Source organism: Aythya ferina (assembly GCF_964211825.1).
Source record: "Aythya ferina genome assembly, chromosome: 14".
NCBI lineage: Eukaryota > Metazoa > Chordata > Aves > Anseriformes > Anatidae > Aythya > Aythya ferina.
This window is the reverse complement of record NC_140312.1, coordinates 4,872,955-4,891,466: the sequence shown is the minus strand read 5'-3', so window position 1 is coordinate 4,891,466 and position 18,512 is coordinate 4,872,955. Positions and strand designations below refer to the sequence as shown.

At 45.8% G+C, this 18,512-nt stretch overlaps 1 protein-coding gene across 6 annotated transcripts in view; it reads left to right on the top strand.

Annotated features, from left to right (window-relative positions):
• The window catches only part of RASGEF1C (RasGEF domain family member 1C), a 122,557-nt gene that overhangs the window by 87,113 nt on the left and 16,932 nt on the right, over positions 1-18,512 (top strand). For 4 of the 6 annotated variants that reach the window (XM_084535254.1, XM_084535253.1, XM_084535256.1 and 1 more), the window contains exons 2-6: positions 4,990-5,172; positions 6,786-6,908; positions 9,493-9,630; positions 14,849-15,061; positions 16,125-16,199. In XM_084535254.1, coding sequence (XP_084391380.1) covers positions 4,996-5,172; positions 6,786-6,908; positions 9,493-9,630; positions 14,849-15,061; positions 16,125-16,199 — 726 coding nt within the window. In that variant the 5' untranslated portion in view covers positions 4,990-4,995. The remainder of the gene's footprint in view (positions 1-4,989; positions 5,173-6,785; positions 6,909-9,492; positions 9,631-14,848; positions 15,062-16,124; positions 16,200-18,512) is intronic. The other 2 variants (XM_084535255.1, XM_084535252.1) reach the window with 1 other exon arrangement.

The window sequence follows — 18,512 nt, the reverse complement described above, 5'->3', positions numbered from 1 at the left end:
ACAGTTAGTCTCTGCTTGGCTGGACACAGCAGGGGATGTGTTCCCGTGGTGCTGGAGTCCCCCAACATTTGTGACACCACAGTTAAGCTGATTGCCACCAAGGAGGCATTGGGAGCACTAAACTTGAGACATAAATGCTGGTGTTTACACCTGACAATTAGCACCACATGAAAGCTGGCATAATGAGCCTACAAGAGCATCTCTGGTCTAATTTTAAAGCTGGGTGTCTGTCGTTCTCAGCCATCATTGATAAAGTGTCTTCATGCCAACCTGTGCATCTACAGACAGACAGCTCCTTGTGGCTCTGGGCTCTGCCTTCAGGCTGCCTGTGAAATTGTCAACAGGGACAACTCTTGAAGCAGAGCAAATCCTTCAGCAAAGCTCTTCCAGTGAGTGTCACGTGGAGATACCAGCAATGGTTGGATAATAGGTTTGATTACTAAAGCTGGCCAGGAATTCTCCTGGAAGATTTTCTTTTTTTTTTTCTTTTCTCTTTTTTTCAAAAAAAAATCAGTGTGAACCATCTTCATTTCCTTGAACTCTCTGGCTTTTGGTGAAAGCTTGCTTGATAGAGACTTCTGCAGGACTGAGAAGGGATGCAAGAGCTCTGCCACCTTTGTTCAGATGGGAATAAGAACCACTCCACCGTGCTCTAGGTCAGGGATGTTTGTTCAAGTCTGTGCTTTGCCAGATTATGCATGACCTCGGGTCTCCTATACCTTGGTGAGTGCCTGCCTGTGCTCATTGAGCACTGCCTCACGTGTCCTATGTCCTTGCAAGGAGGACCCTGCTGTCATGGCCAGGAAAGAGAACGGATCTGAAGCCTCCCTGATGGCACAGACGGACACCCCAGCCTCCACACCTTCCCTTCCCATCCTCTCTGGCTCCTGTAATTCTGGTGGGAGATCTTCAAAAGCCTGTGCCTTTCATCCCTGAAGTGGGAAGGGTTTTATTTATTTTGGTAATCTGAAAGTTAAGTGGGTGGGAAGATAAGGCTGCAGCCCCACTGTTTGTCACATGGGCCCAGCTCTTGTTTCCCCTTGAGAGGAGCAGAGCAGATGGAAGGCAGAGATGAAATGAAGATCAAAAGTAAACAGTATGATTAAGTTTTTGATAAAAGGATAAAACACTTATCACATCAAAGCTGCTGAAAAACACATTAAACGTTTCCCGAACATTTTGTGTCCACGCAAGCATTAACTGCACTTGCTACAGGGACGTTTGCGATGCCAGGCAGTGGAGTTGGAGAATGCTGCTGGGGTATTTACCTTGCAATGGAGTTGGAGAATGCTGGTCAGGTATTTACCTTCGTGGCCCTGCCGTGCTCACCAGCTGGCAGGAGGCAGGCAGAGCTGGCAGCCTCTCAGCTCTCTGCTAGCTCACCAGACCTCTCTTGCTGAAGTCTGCGTGGAGCCTGGAGAAGCACGAGTGGGAGAGGAGGCAGGCTTCCCTGCTGGGTCCCTGTTAAATGCATGGTTGGGCAGCCCTTTCTCCAAGTCATGCCCTGCTCATTTTTCCAGGTGGGTGCTGCTTTTCCAGAGGTTTTAAGACACTTTTACCTGTAGATCGGTGCGGAGTTTGTGGGTGGCTTCTCTCCCAAGCACTCATGATTGGCTCCTTGTTTTGGCTCAATGAATCAAGTCCTTAAATATTTTGTGTAAACAGCGTAATTTGTAGTGAGAAGTGTCTGTGGGCTACCTGCTTTCATCCGTGTGTTGAAATACGGTGGAGTCTGGGGCCGCCTCTGGGCTGTTATTTCCAGGTAAATTAGAAAAAGCTTTTTATACCCAACATGGACATTTTTTAACAAATATGATCTGGATTTTTTACTTGTTATGGTTTATACTAAAAAGGAAGGTTTCACTCCCTCATGTGATATTCTCTCCATACTTAAAATATAGCCAAGAAATGGGGAAATACTGCACTGGTTTGAGAGAGACGTATCAGAATCACAGAGAAGTTGATCTGAAGAGACCTCCTTGTGGGCTCCAGCAGAGCCCAGAGCCTTTGTAATCCCCCCCCCCCTTTATTTATTTATTTTTTTTAATCCACATCCAAATTTCCCCAAGCTTTCCCTTTTTTTTTTCTTTTGTGGTCTCTGGTCCAAGCTCCTCCAATCCTCTGAGCAGGATTAACTGCAAACTTTGCTCTGGGTGCTTGGAGCCTCGTCTGTCTGAGTTCTGAAAATCTCCCGGGATGGAGACTGAACATCCTCCTGCCCAGGTCCCTGTTCCAGTTGCACGCTGCACTTGGGAGGATTTTCTCTTAGCTCAGCAGGAGTTTCCCTCCTGCAGCCTGTGGTTGGTGCCTTTCAGCTTGCTGTACTCCCCTGAGAGGGGCTGGCTCTGCCTACACTGGCTCTGCTTTGGTAAAGACCGCTTTGGAAGCTGCATGAACAGAAAAAGGAACAAGGTGTGGCCAGCAGGAAAGTCACCATCCTAAACTCCTGTCTGCAGAATGCCAGCATTAGTTCTTACCAACATGAGGAGTTCAGGGGGATTTGGTCTCTGGAGAGTTGGTCTTCATCCTGCTCTGAGGGTAATGGTGTCAGACAAGAGTGAGCCAAAAGCCATGAAGTTAAAACCTTCAAGTTTACAACAAAGGCAAGTCATTTATGCCAGAAGTGTCACTGCCTCAGCAACGTTTGTGCAGCTGGTTTTATTCAGTTAAAAAAAGAAAAGATAACTTAAAAAAAAGTATTACTATGCATTTCAGCAAGATTTCTCTTGTAATGAGATGCAAAAGTTCAGGCAATATCCTGTTTAGATATGTTTCTATTTGATAATAAAAAGTGGCGCTGACAGTGAGGGATTGCACTGCATAAATCATTACTTTGGGTTTTGTTTTACACCGAGGCCGGGATGTGCCCTGTAAGTTCGCAGCTGGTTTAACTTTCTCTTTTTGTCGTCTAGACAGCTATATGTCCGTAAGATTTATTTCTTGATCTATATGGACATGTAATCTTTCTTGGGATTATTGCCATAGAAACAAGATGTAACATGGAGCGTGGTGGAAGTAACAAATGGGATTTGGCAGTCTCCCCCATTTACTACACGGCGCCTGAGCTGTGTACAAAAAGCAGCAATTACTTGCTCTCAAAGCCTTATTAACAGGCACATCTGCACGATCATTAAAACTGGATACTTCAACTTTCCTTCTGCCTGGGATGACATTGAGACGTTACAGTCCTTACACTAAAATCCTCGCCACCTCGTTTGGGGTGCACTTGAGGCAGGGATTTGTTCCCCAGCCCTGCTCCCGGCCTCCCAGACGATGCCGTAACCTTGATACTGGCTCTGGGGGAACGATCCCTCCTTTGAAGGGGGAAGCCACCCCGGTTTTGCTCGTACAGCCTGATCTCCTGCTGTGCTGGGGCTCAGCTCCCGGCATCTCCTGGGGCATCGCAGCCGGCCTGGCTTACAGGCGCTGCCTTCCCCTCCTCGCTGCCCAGCATCGCTCCGAGCTGGCAGCTCACAGCAGCCTGAGCCCGGGGGAGTAGCTGGGTTGTGCCAGGCTGAGAGGTGCTTCTGCGTGCAGGGCTCTTGGAGGAGTAACTACGAGGTGCCGTGCGTGGGACTGAAGCTGAGCTGGCTGCCAGGGGGACAGCGCGCCCTGTGAGCGTGAGGGAGAAACGTGAGCTCAGGTCTGTAAGCCAAAGCCACGGGGCAGCTCTGGAAGTTGTGTGGGATGGTAAAGAAGCAGAAAACGAGATGGAGCAGGGTGAAGGAAACGGCAGAGAAAGATGCCAGAAAATAAGGTGTATCCGGTGAGTGCCTGAGGCCGAGCAGCAGCAGGCAGGACGAGCTGTCACAGCAGGCAGTGTCAGCCCGTGGCCCTGTGCCTCCCTGCGTGGGAGGTGGATGCTGGCCCTTCAGGCCATGGGGTGCAGATCCTGCTCTTCCAGCAGGCAGAGGTTATGCTTAGGAGGGAGAGCTGCAGTCCTGGGAGATGTTTTGTAGCTGCTCAGGGGAGCAGAGGTTGGCTCAAGGACTCCTCCCTTTTGTCATCTCTTTCCCATCCTCCCTCTTGTCAAATTAAATCAAATTTCGAAGCCAATCGTCAGGTCACAGGGGGTTTGTGTGTTCAAAGAACCTTGGTCTGGATGATGCATTTGCTGACCTGGGAGTGAGTGCACGCTCTCCTTGTCCCAGTCCCTGTCCTGTAGCCCAGCCTCTAGCCGAGAGCAGAGCTTGGAGGGGGCATTTCGGAGACAGCTGGAGATGCTTTAAAGCCCTCAGGGCAAAATCTGTCCTCTCCCTGCACCAACTCAGAAACAAAAAACTACTTTGCTGAACAGAAGCGATGTTTAAAGCTGATTGTAAGCCACAAAATTGAGGTAGAGCCCAGAATGCAACCCAGACAGCCCAGAGAACTGACACACAGGGAGCTTGAAACTGGGCTACGTGCTCTGAGTTTGCCTGGCCTCCTTTTCAAAGGTGCTGAGGACTCTGCAGCTCTAGTGAAGCTGATGACTGCTCAGGATCTTTCTGAAGCATATACTTAGTACCTAAGTATAGATCTGGGGCTGACTAGCTTCAGGCTCCAAAAACAGTGCAGGTGTCTGCCTTCTTCCTCTTCCTTGTTCCTCTCTTCTTTGCCCTTTAATCCCTTTATCAACTCTTTCTATTTTTCCATCTTCCTGCAATTGATTTCTGCTCCTGCTGCTATCACTTGCTCACTCTGATGGCTCTCCTGTCCCGTGGGAGCCACGGAGCATTTCACAAGGCTCTTCCTGAGCCAAACCCAGGCTGGCACCCCCTTTTCTCTCCCTCTCATCCTAAATCCAAAGGGGTAAATCAAAACATTTTCCTGTGTATTTCCCATTGCAGGTGTGATCTGCTAATGACAACTCTAAAAGATGATATAACGAAGAGTGAATGTGAACAGGAAGCTCTCATTATTAGCTTCTGGTTTTCAAACCAACCTGAAGACAGCTGTGTCTGGGAACCTGAAGGGTCTTTGCCTGATGTGAGCTTTTCTCTGTTGCAGGAAGGCATGCCCCAAACGCTGACTTCTACCAGTATGTTTACCCCATGTAGCTTCAGCCCTCATCTACATACTGCAAAAGAAGATGAACAAGGAGGACTGATCTTCCAGGATGGAAACCTTACCTCAGCATCTCTGGATGCTCTAATCCAGCATCTCATACCTACCACTGATTACTACCCTGAAGTAAGCCATTCACAGTACAATAAACAGTTTATTTTTGATGAATTGGGACTGTGCTTTATGCAAAAGTGCAAATGTCTTCAATTTTGAATTAAGAGGGCTTATGTAAAGGCGGGGTATGTAAATGAATTGCTTTAAATGCTGTTTTGCTGTTCTGCATTTGTTTCCATGAAAAAGTAGATCCCAAAGTTGATGCTGCCTGTAAGTGAGAGAACAGGGCAGGGGGAGAAGCTGTGGCGATGATGAATTAGAGATTTATCAGTAGGAACACTGCAAAAATAGCAGCGCATCCCAGAGAGATTCAGATGAAGACTGAAGCAAAAAACTTCAAATCTGAACTGGCATTAAATTAGCCGAATTTCAGGAGCTGCTGAAGTCATCCAGGTTTCACTGCAGGTACAAAACAGTCCCTCAGTGACAACAGAAATGCTGCTTCTGGTGGCTTCTTAATTTACCTGGGGTTATGATCACAGCGACTTTGCAGTCACTGGACAGCAGGATCCGGACCCTAATCCTCTCTCCATCAGTGAATATTCAATGTTTCTCCATCAGCAGTGTGAGGATTTAAACTGTGAGCAGGTTTATGGTCCTGAAAGCCATTGGCTTCACTGGATTTTGCACATACTCAGTGGAATTCAGCACAGAATTTTACTGGAAGACTTTCAAGTGCTAATATGTCTCTGCGGAAGGGCTTGTGTTTCAAAGCACTGGAGCAGCATTGACTTCTGGGCAGTTTAGAGAACTCCTAAAGTTATCAATGCAGAGCAGACAGCGTGTTTTAAATTACCCGCAGCTCCGTTTCTGATCAGCTAAAAATAAGTAATAAAGAAGCATGTTAATTAAAAAAGAACAGAAAGGCAATAAAAATAGGTAATGGCCTGATTAGTCTGTGAGATTTTCATTAAGGAATGTGTGATAGGAAATACTGCACCCGCTGCTCAGGAGCATGGCTAGGTCTGGGGGAAAGAAGATAATCCAGGCACCAGGGTGGGTTGGGAAGCAAATGACTGAGGATTCATGCATATACTTTAATTTCACTGCAGAAATGCTTTAAATAATCCAAGGACTTATCCAACAGGCCTGCTCCCCTCAGATGTGAGGCTGCATGTGGTGTAGTTTAGCTGATAGAAACATATTTTGGGGAGTTGGGAGAATAAATGAAATGTTCCCTGAAGGAGGCAGAGTGAGACCTTCAGGGTAGTAACAAAATGTGAATCACGTGGGGGTTTCTGAGCTCACAGCCCTGTACGGCACTGGGATGCCTGAGTTTACACGATCAGCTTCCAGTGGTCTCTGTGCATTCCTGGTGGTGCTGTCTCCAATACCTGAGCCAGCTCCTGTAGATTGACCTACACACAGTCTTCATTGCACCTTTGCACAGCGTTTGGGCAAGCAAAGTTTGGACATGGATGCTGTGGAGGTAGGAGCTACTGCTGCCTCCTGTGCCCACTGCAACCAGTTCTGTTTGTAGGGGCCAGGAATCGATGGCTTTTAGACACACAGCTCTGTTCTGTCTGTGCCAGTGGGAATAAAACCATGGAGTTCAGGGCTTTTATGACTAATATTACCCATTGAGTGGCTGGCTTACAGCAGGTGTGCTTGACTTTCTCCCACAGAAAGCCTACATCTTTACATTCCTGCTGAGTTCCAGACTCTTCATCGAACCCCATGAGCTTTTGTCCCGAGTTTGTCACAAGTGCATTGAGCAGCAGCGGCTGGATGACCCCGTGCTGGACAAGGTTAGTTCATCGTTACATCAGAAAAATGTGAGGCATTTTCAACAGACAGAGTTCTGGGGCTCTGGTTTGTGGCTTTGCCTCCCTTTGGATTGAATGAAACTTTTTCCTAAGTGTGACGGTTGTTGTTGAGATCCTGACACTGAGGCATCTTAGTACCCATGTCCCAGAGCAGCGCTCCAGCCACTAATCACTTCAGATCTTCTTCTAATTTCCCTTTCCCACTGTCTCAGCCTTCCCAGGTGACTTTCCTTCCTAACTTCTTTAAGGCTTTGAAGCCTGCAGGATGCCAGGAGGTAGGACATAAACCTCACACACTGTCAATTGCAGGTGGCGGCACACTGCTCCCTCTCCCGTTTTTACTTAATGCATCTGACCTTTTTATTTCTTGCTTCTGGTACAGTATGTAACAGTTCCTTTTGGCCTTACCTGTCACCGTGAACGCCACGTACCAGCGTGCAGCTACCCACTAACCTCCCGCTGCTGGCACTGACAGATCGTCTGCACGGCCATGCTGCAGAGCGGCGCTGTCTGGCACACCAGGAGCGAGCTGAAGCAGTACTGAGGCTGTGACAAGCTGACAGAATGAGCAAATCCAAGCTGTTAGTGCGTCACTGCTCCTCCTGTTTTGCCCTAGCAACTCTGCAGACCAGTACAGTGTTTACCAACACGCTTGCATTCTCTGGCAATCCCACAGGCACTGTGATACAGCTGGATCCCACTGGATTGCATTGAGAGTCTCAGTGCATGATGGAAGACCTCTCTGGTATGCTACCTGGAGCAGGAGATGAATCTTGAGTGCAGTGGAGAGGAGAAGAACACACACCAGTTGCAATTTTCCAAAAAAAGAACCCAGAATTCTGGCATGATTTTCAGGATCAGCTTTCCCAGCTTTGAAACATGATGTTTTTGGCATCGGTGTTCAATCACCAACATCTGAGTGTGCGTGCTTCTTTTGGCCTGTGCAAACCTGAGCAACTGGTTGCATGAGAAGCAGGAGCTATGCCTTTGCTGCACAGTACAATCAGCCAGACTGCATAGAAGCCTAGCATTTAGGTTGCACATACAGTGTAAGTTAGAAATACCTGTGTGAGGTGCAGCATCCAAAACAGTTTTTCTGAGGTATGATGGATTCTGTTCTCTGATGCTATGCCAGATGCAAATTTAGGAGGATTAAAAATGTGAGCATTCCAAAGTTTTGCTGCTTATTAAACCTTGCAAGAAATGAGAAACATGATCTTATTATGATCTCAAATCTGCCTAAAGTGAATCTGCATTTTGGACGTTCCTGTAGTAATGCACAGTTGGTGGGACAGCTGATTTTGTGTTACTGAGAGTGGGGCTGACTTTGAAACTGCACATCAGTGACCTCCCATCCCCTGAGCCATGTCCTCTGACTTGCACCACGTCCTCTCCTTCCACTCGTAATAGCAGTTTATACAGCTGGAGCAAATGTCTCCCCAGACCTTTGTAGTTTCCAATAAAGCTTTCCCTTTAGCAGCCACCTGCTGGTCTTTGAGCATGAGCTTAATGCTAGCTGACAGCAGTTATTTTTAGAGATGTGGTTCATTGAAACCTGTTGTTGGTGGAAAGCCGAAATACGCGTTTCAACCACCTTGGCTGAAAAGCAGGGAGCTCTAGAGTATAATTTTTCCTGATTACAGGGTACACTTTAGCTACAGTACGTAAGATGCAAAAGAAGGCTGTTTGTTTGGGTCTGTGTTTTCTGTAAATAAAAATGCAGTTTGTTGTTTAACGCAATTTCCTTTTCCCATGTTCTTGGATAATGGAGGATGAAAGCTTTGGAAGCAGCTGCACTGGCAGTCTGTTGAGACAATACTAAGGCACCAATTGTGCTGTTCCCCACATTTCCCTCCTTGTTCTGTATCATCCCGACTGTTCTGCTGCTGCATCCTCAGATAAATCTACACCAAAAGCAAAGTGGGCACCAGCTATGTGTTCTGTGAGTGGGTGTCCTTATCCTATCATGACCTCATGTGCTCATGTGGGAAGAGCACAACGTTGTCAGTAGTCCAGGTAAAGTTACTAAGGGCTGGTGTTTTGTCCATCCGTTCTTCCTCATGTTACATATGCCCCCGGTCACTAAGCAGTTTTTTCATCCACACAGAAAGGAAAGAAGCAAAAGACTCACCACTTTGTTGGGCAAGAGATACATGATAATCAATTTTTTTGGGAAAGGATGAAAGCATAGGAGGGCTGTAAGTTCAAAGGAGAAGAACACATGGTTCAAATCAGCCAAAAGGCCAGTTGTTTTCAAAAAAGGTACAAAGGTTGCACCCACAAAATGTCCAGCCAACTACAAAGTGGCCAATTGCATGTGCAGAATACTTAAATCTGCATGTAAACCAGGTTGTTGCGCATGGATTTAAGTACTGGTATATTTGCATGCCAAAATGTGTCATTTGTGCAACATGCCATTAGTTTGCATGTGTGCAGATTTTGCAGGTGCAACTCTAAGTGTCTTCTTTGAAAATCTGGCCCCACATTCAGTAAGATACGTATTTGCTGGGACTTTAAAGAGTAAACCCATTTCAATCCCTGTGCATCATTCTGGTTTCCATTTCAGGCACGAATCAGAAAATTCGGACCCAAAATCTTACAGTTGCTGACAGAGTGGACAGAAACATTCCCATATGACTTCCAGGAAGAGCGGATGATCGGCCATCTGAAAGACATGATTCACAGGATAGCCCCATGTGATGAGGTGAGGATGGCTGACTTGTGACACTGTGTGGAAGAGTTCAGTTCATTTTCCCACATGGTTCTTCCTTTTCCTCCTGATGTTTGCCACTTTTCTAGGAACTCTGCCTTGGAACTCTCACGGTTTTGTTCTCCTCTAGTGGTTAAAACCTGTAGTAGTTTCCCTGAAAGCCACATCTCTTGGTGTAGGTACTCCTGTGGTAGTAACACAGGGAAACATCAGAGTAATCAATGGGGCTCATCTACTGCATATTCCTCTTTTACAGACGGGAGATCTGATAGATAGCATAGACTGAAAGTGGTGCTTAGAATTCAAATAGCAACAGAGGTGTGATCTCCCAAATTATAGCCTAGCAGAGGAGTGAAGTATCATGACCATCCTGCCCAAGCAATGACTTAGGGAGCACTTCAGGATGTTTAATTTAGTGATTGTGGAGTGGAACAAGCAGCTCATCATCAATTGACAGTATGGAACTAAAAAAAGATGATCAGGATGATCAGTTGCTTAAAGGTGCCTGACAAAGGCTTCCTATCTCTAAGAAAATGAGTGGTTGTGAGAGTGGAACCATTTTTCATTCCTAACCTTACATGTCTTCAGTCTGGTAACTGTCTTGAAACAATCTTTGCATTTTCTCATCTTTTTCATTAGTGAATCTAACAAGGATTCAATTTGCACACTCCTGTCCTGCATGAAAGAGTCCACAGGCACTGTGCTTGAGCTGGTTGATATGGTACAGCTGGCACCCGGATGGAAGGCAGACAGTCACAGAACGGCAGACAATGCCACTGGGATCCCCATCAAAGTCCATATATCTGTGGGCCAAAACGTAGCTCCTGTTGAATCCTGTCTGTTTTGCTGATACAGCGAGATTGCAAGGGACAGTTCCTATCTTTAACAAAAAAAATAAAAATGGTTATGGGCATGTAGCTTCTCTGGGTGTATAAAAGTGGCAGAAGACAGCAGTTTGTTGCCCTCTGGGCAGAAAATCAGCCTATATAGTTACGTGGTCTTGGTGTTCAATTTACATGAGCTGCGTGTGGCAGAGCAGGACACAGTCAACAGCACATCTGTGAGGCCTGCTTCCAAACTCAGGTGGGTGAACTCCATAAATTAATTCAGAAACATGAAAAGTACCACAAAGTCCATGAAAATAACAAGGATAAGAGTAAATAGCGCATAGAGAGTTTCTAATTACTTAATGGTTAACCATGGGATGTGGAAGGACTCGGTCCCCCTGGCAGCACCAGGGTTAGGCCACAGATGTGTGCAACTCAGTGTAACAAGAGGAACGATACCCACTAGGGCAAGAGAGGGAGGGTGGAGAGAAAAAGAGAAAGAACTAGTGGAGTTGCAGCAAAACGGAAATGAAATTGAGCCCTCCTACCCACATGAAACACAAGAGAAATGGAAACAGCTGCACTTGGGCTGGGCTGGCATCACAGCTGGCACTTTTGGGTGGCTCTCAGCTGGCACGGCTCGGCTGGACCAGCCTGTGGGAGAGACAGGGTGGGAAGGGGAAGCTGCGTGACACTTCTCTGGAGGTGAAGGAAACAAAAAGGGCTCCCAGAAGGGGCCCAAATCCATTGAGCTGAGAGTCAAAATTCTTCTTCAAGGGAAACAAGAAATGAGCTTGCTCCTGCCAACCGCCAAGAAAGTCACCAGCACCTGAACTGTACAGACCTACCGAAATCATGTCTGCATGTACTGGAAAGAAGGAACCAGCCAACGGGGCAGACAGCAGGGATTTAACGGGTGTGGAGAAAACCGTTTTAAAAGGCAGCTGCTTTGTGCTAAGTACGTGCCCCGGTAAAGAGAAGTAAATGGTACAAATCAACCTTCTGCATACAAAGCAGTAATTTATTTGCCTAACCTGGGCAGACGCTGCGCACCTTTGCTTTGGAGCATGCACAGATGAGCAATGACGTTCTTGGGTGCTCTGGGGGGCCTCAGACTGGATTAGGTTCAAATCACTGTTTTTCAAATACTACTAGGAACTATAATTGCAAGTAATTATGCCTGAGCGAAATCAATAATTAATTTAAGGAACAGCTCGTATCCTGCAGATGCAAATTTCTTTTTTTTTAAGGAGCAGCACGGAAGAGTGGTGGTGCCCATTAGTTCTTTGGAAAAAAAAGTTGTTCCCATTGCGGATGAGAGAAATTAAAGATTGAAAGATTTGTGAGGTCATCTAGTCCATGTAGGTTAATGCAGGATTTTCCCCCGCAGTGTATGCTTCTGTCCTTTGTGTCGTCCAGAGGCTCCGTGATGTGCTTAGGAAGGTGTCCATGCTGAGAAGCATTTCTTACTAAGTGCTGTGATTTGCATTTAGAGTTGGAAATTTTAATTAAAATTTGAGCTCCTAAGCCACCTGCTGAGGCCTGCCGTCTTCAGAGTAACTTCCCCAGTAAAGAATGAAACATTTTCTTTAAATATTAAACAGTAGCAGGCTTCTTTTGACTGTTAATGTGGCAATGAAGTGAAATAGGTTGACAGAGTCCCGCACACGGCTCCTGTTCAAGGGGGGTCACTTGGTGGCAAGGTAATTATCAGCACGGTGAAGGTAATGAACAATGTTGTTTTCACCTACCGAACATAGTCTAAAGGAGGCAGGAAATACTTTTAAAAGGGCAAAAGCAGTTTTTAATTTTATTTATTTATTTCTTCCCTAATACAGGAAGAGGTTTCTGGGTGGGTCTCTCAAGAGCTCTCTTCTATGAATAATCTTTTTTATGTCCACTAACTCTTATTTCATTATGTTATCTGGTTGGCTTACCCAAATCTTTGTCTATTGTTGCCTATATCAATTTTTTTGTGTTATGTTCTCTATGATGCTAGATGAAACTAGATCTCTTGATGATGGTGTGTTGAAAGACTTGCTAAATATTCATGTCTTTCAACGAATTCTGCTGCTTTTTGGCTTTTCATCCAAACAGTGAAGACTGATACTGCACAGACATGGCTGAGCAAAGATTTCTCATCCAAACTCCTTTTGGAAAGCAAAGTTGGTTTTCAGCTTTTTTTTTTTTTTTAGCTGAATGCTTTATACTCTCTAGAAAAGTTTGGTTTCAGAGATTAATTTCCATATTTTCAAAACATGTTCACAAAATGTCAAAATACATCACTCCTTGATTTTCTACTAAAAATAGTATTCTATTCATAGACCTTGGTAGGCTATTCTGAGTTTGGCAAACATACCTGGATGTAAGCTGCAGAAATGTTTTGATGGCATTCAGTAGTTCAGGCCCAGAATGGTCTTTGCAAATCAGAGTGACCATCTGCTTGAGCCAGGACTTACATGAAGAAGACCAGCAGTCTCTTTTCCTTGGAGCTAGTGTATATCAGGAACAGATAAAAAGTGAAAGATGTTTTTTATTTTCTAAAAACTATTTCGATTATTTATTTTACATCTTCCTCACTCGATTTTCACTCCTCCTCTGTGATTTGCTTCTGAATGAAACCTGTGTTGATGTTCTTGAAGCTGAGTCCCTCCTGCCTTCTAGGTACTTGCTTCGTGTTGGACTTAGCAGCTCTGGTTTGCAAAATAACCTGACTACAAACTGCTTCTCTGGCTGTGCTCCAGCCTGACTCAAAAGAACATCTTCCTTGCATGAATTGAGAGGTACCTCAGCAATGTGAAACCTCCTGCCAGAACTGTGTACACATTACAAAGCACTGCATGGAAGTTGAAGCACTTGGGATGTTCTGAGGGCTTCCAGCCTGAGACCTTAACGGGAACAGGGCAGAAGTAAGCATGTTATGGGGACGCTGCTTCCAGTGGGCAGGTGGGATCCTATGTCAGCAAGGAGAATACTGCCTCCAGTTTCTGCTACTTTGGATACCTAACACGTGAGCTCTAGTCAGTGCCGAAAACTGAAGACTACCTGCAGTCTACAGAAACCTGGAGAAGACAAAGGCTGTTTCTGATCCATGGGATTCAGGACTACTTCCCAAGCATGCACTTGGGCTGCGTGCAGCCTGGCCGTGGCACAGGTGTGTGTTGGCCTCCACGGGAAGGCACACGTGGGCCAAGTCCCTGTTGTGACAGTAAAAACTGCGTGGAGGGTGCCAAGGTGTACATCTGCTGCACAGTACAGATGTAACACAAGAGGGCTGTGTGCCAGCTCTGGTTTCACGCTGGCATTTTACAAACTGATGTTACTGGCAACTTGACATCACTGAAATCTGCTGGGATGAAGGGAGAGGAGGTGTTCCACACGTGAGCAGCCAGAGAATCTCTCCACTGTGCAGCTTTGTGCTGGGGGAGCAGCTGATAACAGGCCAGCCTGAAAACTACTGCCCCAAGTGCCCTCAGAAAGTCAGCAAGCACCCATCACACCACTGCCTGGTGCTTCTTCTCTGGCTGGGAAAGCAAATGAGGCTTTCTTGCAGAGGAACACCTCAGTACGATACATCATCTGCTCCATGTGAAGCTTTAGCCCAAGGACTTTTACAATTAATCCTCATCTTCAGAGCCCATCTACCAGTTCTCTCAACTTTATAACATCTGCGTATGTCAGTCATGAAGAATCTAAGGTGTTTCTTTGTGCCCATCCTCCATGGCCAGCAGCTCCACTCTTTTTCTGTAAAGAGCTGCTCCAGCTCTGAGAGCAACCTGCACAACTTGGTAATGATCATCCCGCTGAGCACGTGGCCGTGCCTGGAATACGATATGAGCTTCCTTCAGTAGTAATTAACATTTTGGATATTAAATACTCAAAGCTATGTGGTGCTCAGACCACTTCAGCTGGGTAGCAAGTAACAGCGTGCTTCTGCTGCTCTCAGCTCAAAAGGCTGGAGAGAATAGATTTAAAAACATTTCTTAGTCCCAGTAAGTTAGAGTTGACCAGGAACTATTAACAGGTAGAGTTTTCAGCCAACACGTCGCTGACATAAAGGATGGGTACCAAATGCTGCTGTGCTCCAGAAAGCTGGAATAACTCCTGTTGCAGCATTACATCTTCTCTGATCCCAGCAGCACTGGTGTTGGCAGCAATGTGTGAGTGTTGGTGCCAGCCCAGCCCACCAGCCCTGCTCGCCTCTTCTCTAGGCTGCAGTCTGTTGCTGCAGCCCTGAGCACAGAGCTGTAATTAAGCCAACCGATTATTCGGGTAACCTGTTGCTGGCTTAGGAGGATTTTGCAGAAGGCAAAATTCAGCTTAAAAACACACCTTGGTCAAATGCTGTGAGTGGTTTACGTTCCTTTCTCTCCCTGTCTCTCCAGGCCTACTGGAAAAAGATGAATCAGCTTTTGCAGACCCTGAATCAGAAGCTTGCAACCCTCAGCCATGGGCAAGAAGGGATTGTCAAGATCAGTGCTGCTGTCTCTGATAAGCTGGTTGCCTTTAAAAGTAAACCACCATCAATTCAGAGAGAGATCCTGAGCGTCTGCAGTGACCCTTACACTCTGGCTCAGCAGCTGACACATGTGGAGCTGGTACGTAGGAATGGTTTCCAACTTCTGCAGGCAGAGATATTATTTTAAGCCATCAGCTGCTAAGTATTCCAGACACAACCAAAAAATGTCTGCACTGCTGCAGCACATCCCGTGCTGTATCATCACTGCAGCAGGAGGCAGGGTTTGATAGGTTAAGAGATGCTTGGGAAGCAAGATGTATATCAGAGTGTTCCTGTGCATCTTGGGGCACGTCACTTTACCTTTTCAGCTTGCTTATTCATTAAACAAGTCTTAGTCCCAGGAAGGTGAAGAGGTTCCCCCTTCTGTAAGGTACTCACTCTGAGCCCTAAAACCTGAAGGTGCTATTGAAATGGCTGATCATTAGCCGTTTTATTGATTTTGAAGAAATTTTAACAATACAAATGTATTCTTACAGATACATAAAGTATCTGAGTTGCCTGATATCTTTTTTTCATTCTTCCCTTTGTTACTTTGTGCACAGACATCCAAGGGTGTGCAAATACCAAAAATGCTCCCCACTTCCACACGAAGTCCTGCTGTTTCCTCCTCAGACTGCAGTTCACTCTCCAACAGATTTTTGATGGTAAATGCACCACTCGCAGCACCAAGATCTTGGCCAGAGTGCTGTGCTGCACACCTTTCTTCCAGGTTCAGGTCCTCCCTGGGTGCTCACGGAAAAGCATAAAACATTATTGCTGCCCTCTGCAGATCTTCAGATGTTTTAATAATTCCCTGATTGATTTTAATGGTCTTTGAGTGTCCTAAGATTAGGTTGTATGAATTCCAAAATATCTCCACTAAAATACTTTGTGACCTGTGACCTACTGAAAATGTGTTTTCTTTTTTTTGCTTTTTTGCTGTGGCTTCTCAGTAATGAGACGTGTTTATTCTCATCTTCCTCTTTCTGCTGAAACAACTCTAATTGTTCTTATGAATTTTAATGTCTCGTGCTAGTTGGCTGTCTACCAGTTCAGCAACATCATTCAAAACTTACAGATAATGGGAATGTTTTACCAAGAGAAACAGAAGACTGGGATGCTTTCTTATTTCTTCCTGTCTCTCTCATTTTCCCCTCTAATAGGAAAGGCTAAGTCACATTGGACCCGAGGAGTTTGTGCAGGCATTTGTACATAAAGACCCTCTGGATGGCACTAAGGTATGACTTGTCCACACACAAAGTATTTCCTGCAATAACTGTTTGTTCTGGGTGAACTGATGTGAGCTGAACCAATCCATAAAAGCAGGGCCTGGGACGTATATCAGCCAGGGCCAGGCCAGCTGGCAGAGCTGTATTCTGACTGCAAGGATGGGACCTGGTGGTAGATCTCTTGCTGGCAGGTCGTTGTCATTCCTTCCTTGTGAGAATATGTCCCAGCCAGAGACTGGCCTCCTGGCTGAAATTCTGACCCCTGGCTTCTCCTCCTAACCTGCTTTGGCCAGGGCAGAGGGCCTGTAGCTGTGCACAACCAGGGGGTGTCTGCTGCTGGTGTTTGAGGCGTAAAGACTCTGGACATGAGGTAATGCACACGGCGTGTGCCCAGACACCACAGCAGTGAGTCAGTGCGTTATGAATCAACAGCCTCTGCTCTCTGCACACAATAGCTTGGAACCCAAAGCTCTGCAGGGAACGGAGCGCCTGGTCAGGGTTTCCTCCTAAGTTATTGGAAGCCAGTTGGAGTCTTTCCGCTGATTCCAGTGGGGTTTGAAGCAGCGTTTCAGTGAGTGCCTCAAAACGGGAAGAGACTTCCTGGCTGGAGAGTGGGAGTCTGAGATTTCACGTGCTGCCAGGAAAGAAAGAGGGTGGAAAATTCTTCCCCAGAACCAGACCCATGCACGGGCTCCCACTGAGGTCATACATCAGTGGCAGAATTTATCACTAGAAACAGGGAGACTGCTGTTTGTAGTGTTTCCCAAAGAGCACCAGCATAGCTTGTACTTGTGAAGGCAGGGAGGCACGGACAGACAAAAAGTGCAGCCTTGGGCTCTGTCCTTCTCTCACTGGGGTTACGGAGATTCAGGGAGAGGAGAGAAAAATGAAAGGGATCATATGGGGGCACTGAATCTGAGTGAAGTTTGGAAGAATGGGAGGGAGGCAGCAGCAAATGAAGTCAAATTCTGTCAAGCCATAGAGCAGAAGGGATGCTAAGAAGAAGAAGAAGGAAATGTTCAGCAATAAGGAGGTGTGTGCACAATGGCTGTAGCTGTATCTAGAATTTCTAATGTGATGCCAGCACAGAGTAATACTGAGTAATAAGGAAACATCAACTAAGGTGGACAGGTAGGATTAGAATGGGAGGTGGAGAGCCTGAAAGAAGCAGTGGGATGGGAAATCCAAGCAAAACATCTCAATAGACTCTGACAACAGATTTTTCTAAACAAATTTGACAGTTATGCATGTTCTTCAAATCCAAAACTGAACGCTGCGGTGCTGCCCAGTGCCAGTCCTGTGACTTCACCGTAGTGCACATTAAGGGAGAAAAGAAGAGCTTGAAGCAGGGATGCATCACTGCATTGCCTTCTTGCATGAAGGCTTCAAAGGTTTCATTTATGAATGTTTATCAAGCACGTTGAGAGCTGCAGATGGAGGATGCTAGGGAGGTGCTAAATATTGTTGCCGTTTATAAATCTTAACCTTTAAAAAGCTGTCTCCTTCAGCTTCAAATGTATGCATTTTACACAAGTTTTGTGGCATTAGCTATCGTTCTTGTGACCTGGCACGGGACAGCAGTGTTGTGATGGAAATATCACATTCAGAACAAAAACTAGGTTTTGTATACTTTTTTTTTTTTTCCTCTGTAACAGGGAACAAGAAATACCACAGAGTGCAATAAAAGCAACTGCTGTGGATAGGCTGGGGCTGCTTTGGGTTTTCTTTTTGTTTGATATTCACGTGCTGCTTGCCAATGTTTACTTTTGAGATGCTTTTAATATATATATATATATTTATTTTATGTATAGTCTACTCATAAAGGGGGTAGGAATTTCAGGCTTGTTAAGATTTGCCCCCAGTATAGTACTGTGATTTCTGCTTCCAAAAATGCCTGCATACAGAATTGCAGGTAAATATTGTCCTTCTTTGAATTACCTTGATTCGAAGAATCATAATGTAATGTAAATCACACTGAGGCCTATTTCTTAAGGGGTTTTAGGCGCTTGTTTAACTTACATAACGTGGGTAGTCCCACTGACGTTCGTGGAGCTGTGGTTATGCGTTGTGATTTTCTTCTTGGTGGCATGTATTTATGGCAGCTCTGGGAAATGATCATCTGTGGCAAACAAAAATCCAGTATTCTCTGATACCCTCTAGTGGATGCTGACGAATGTTCAGGTAAATGATGTGAACTCTAGAGAGCAGTGTGTCCTCAATGGACAGTCTCAGAATTGAGGGCTGGGAAAAGGAGTTCTTAAAATTCTTACAACCCCAAGCAGCATCTTCAGGCTGGGTGAGCTACCCTGTCACCCTGCTGAA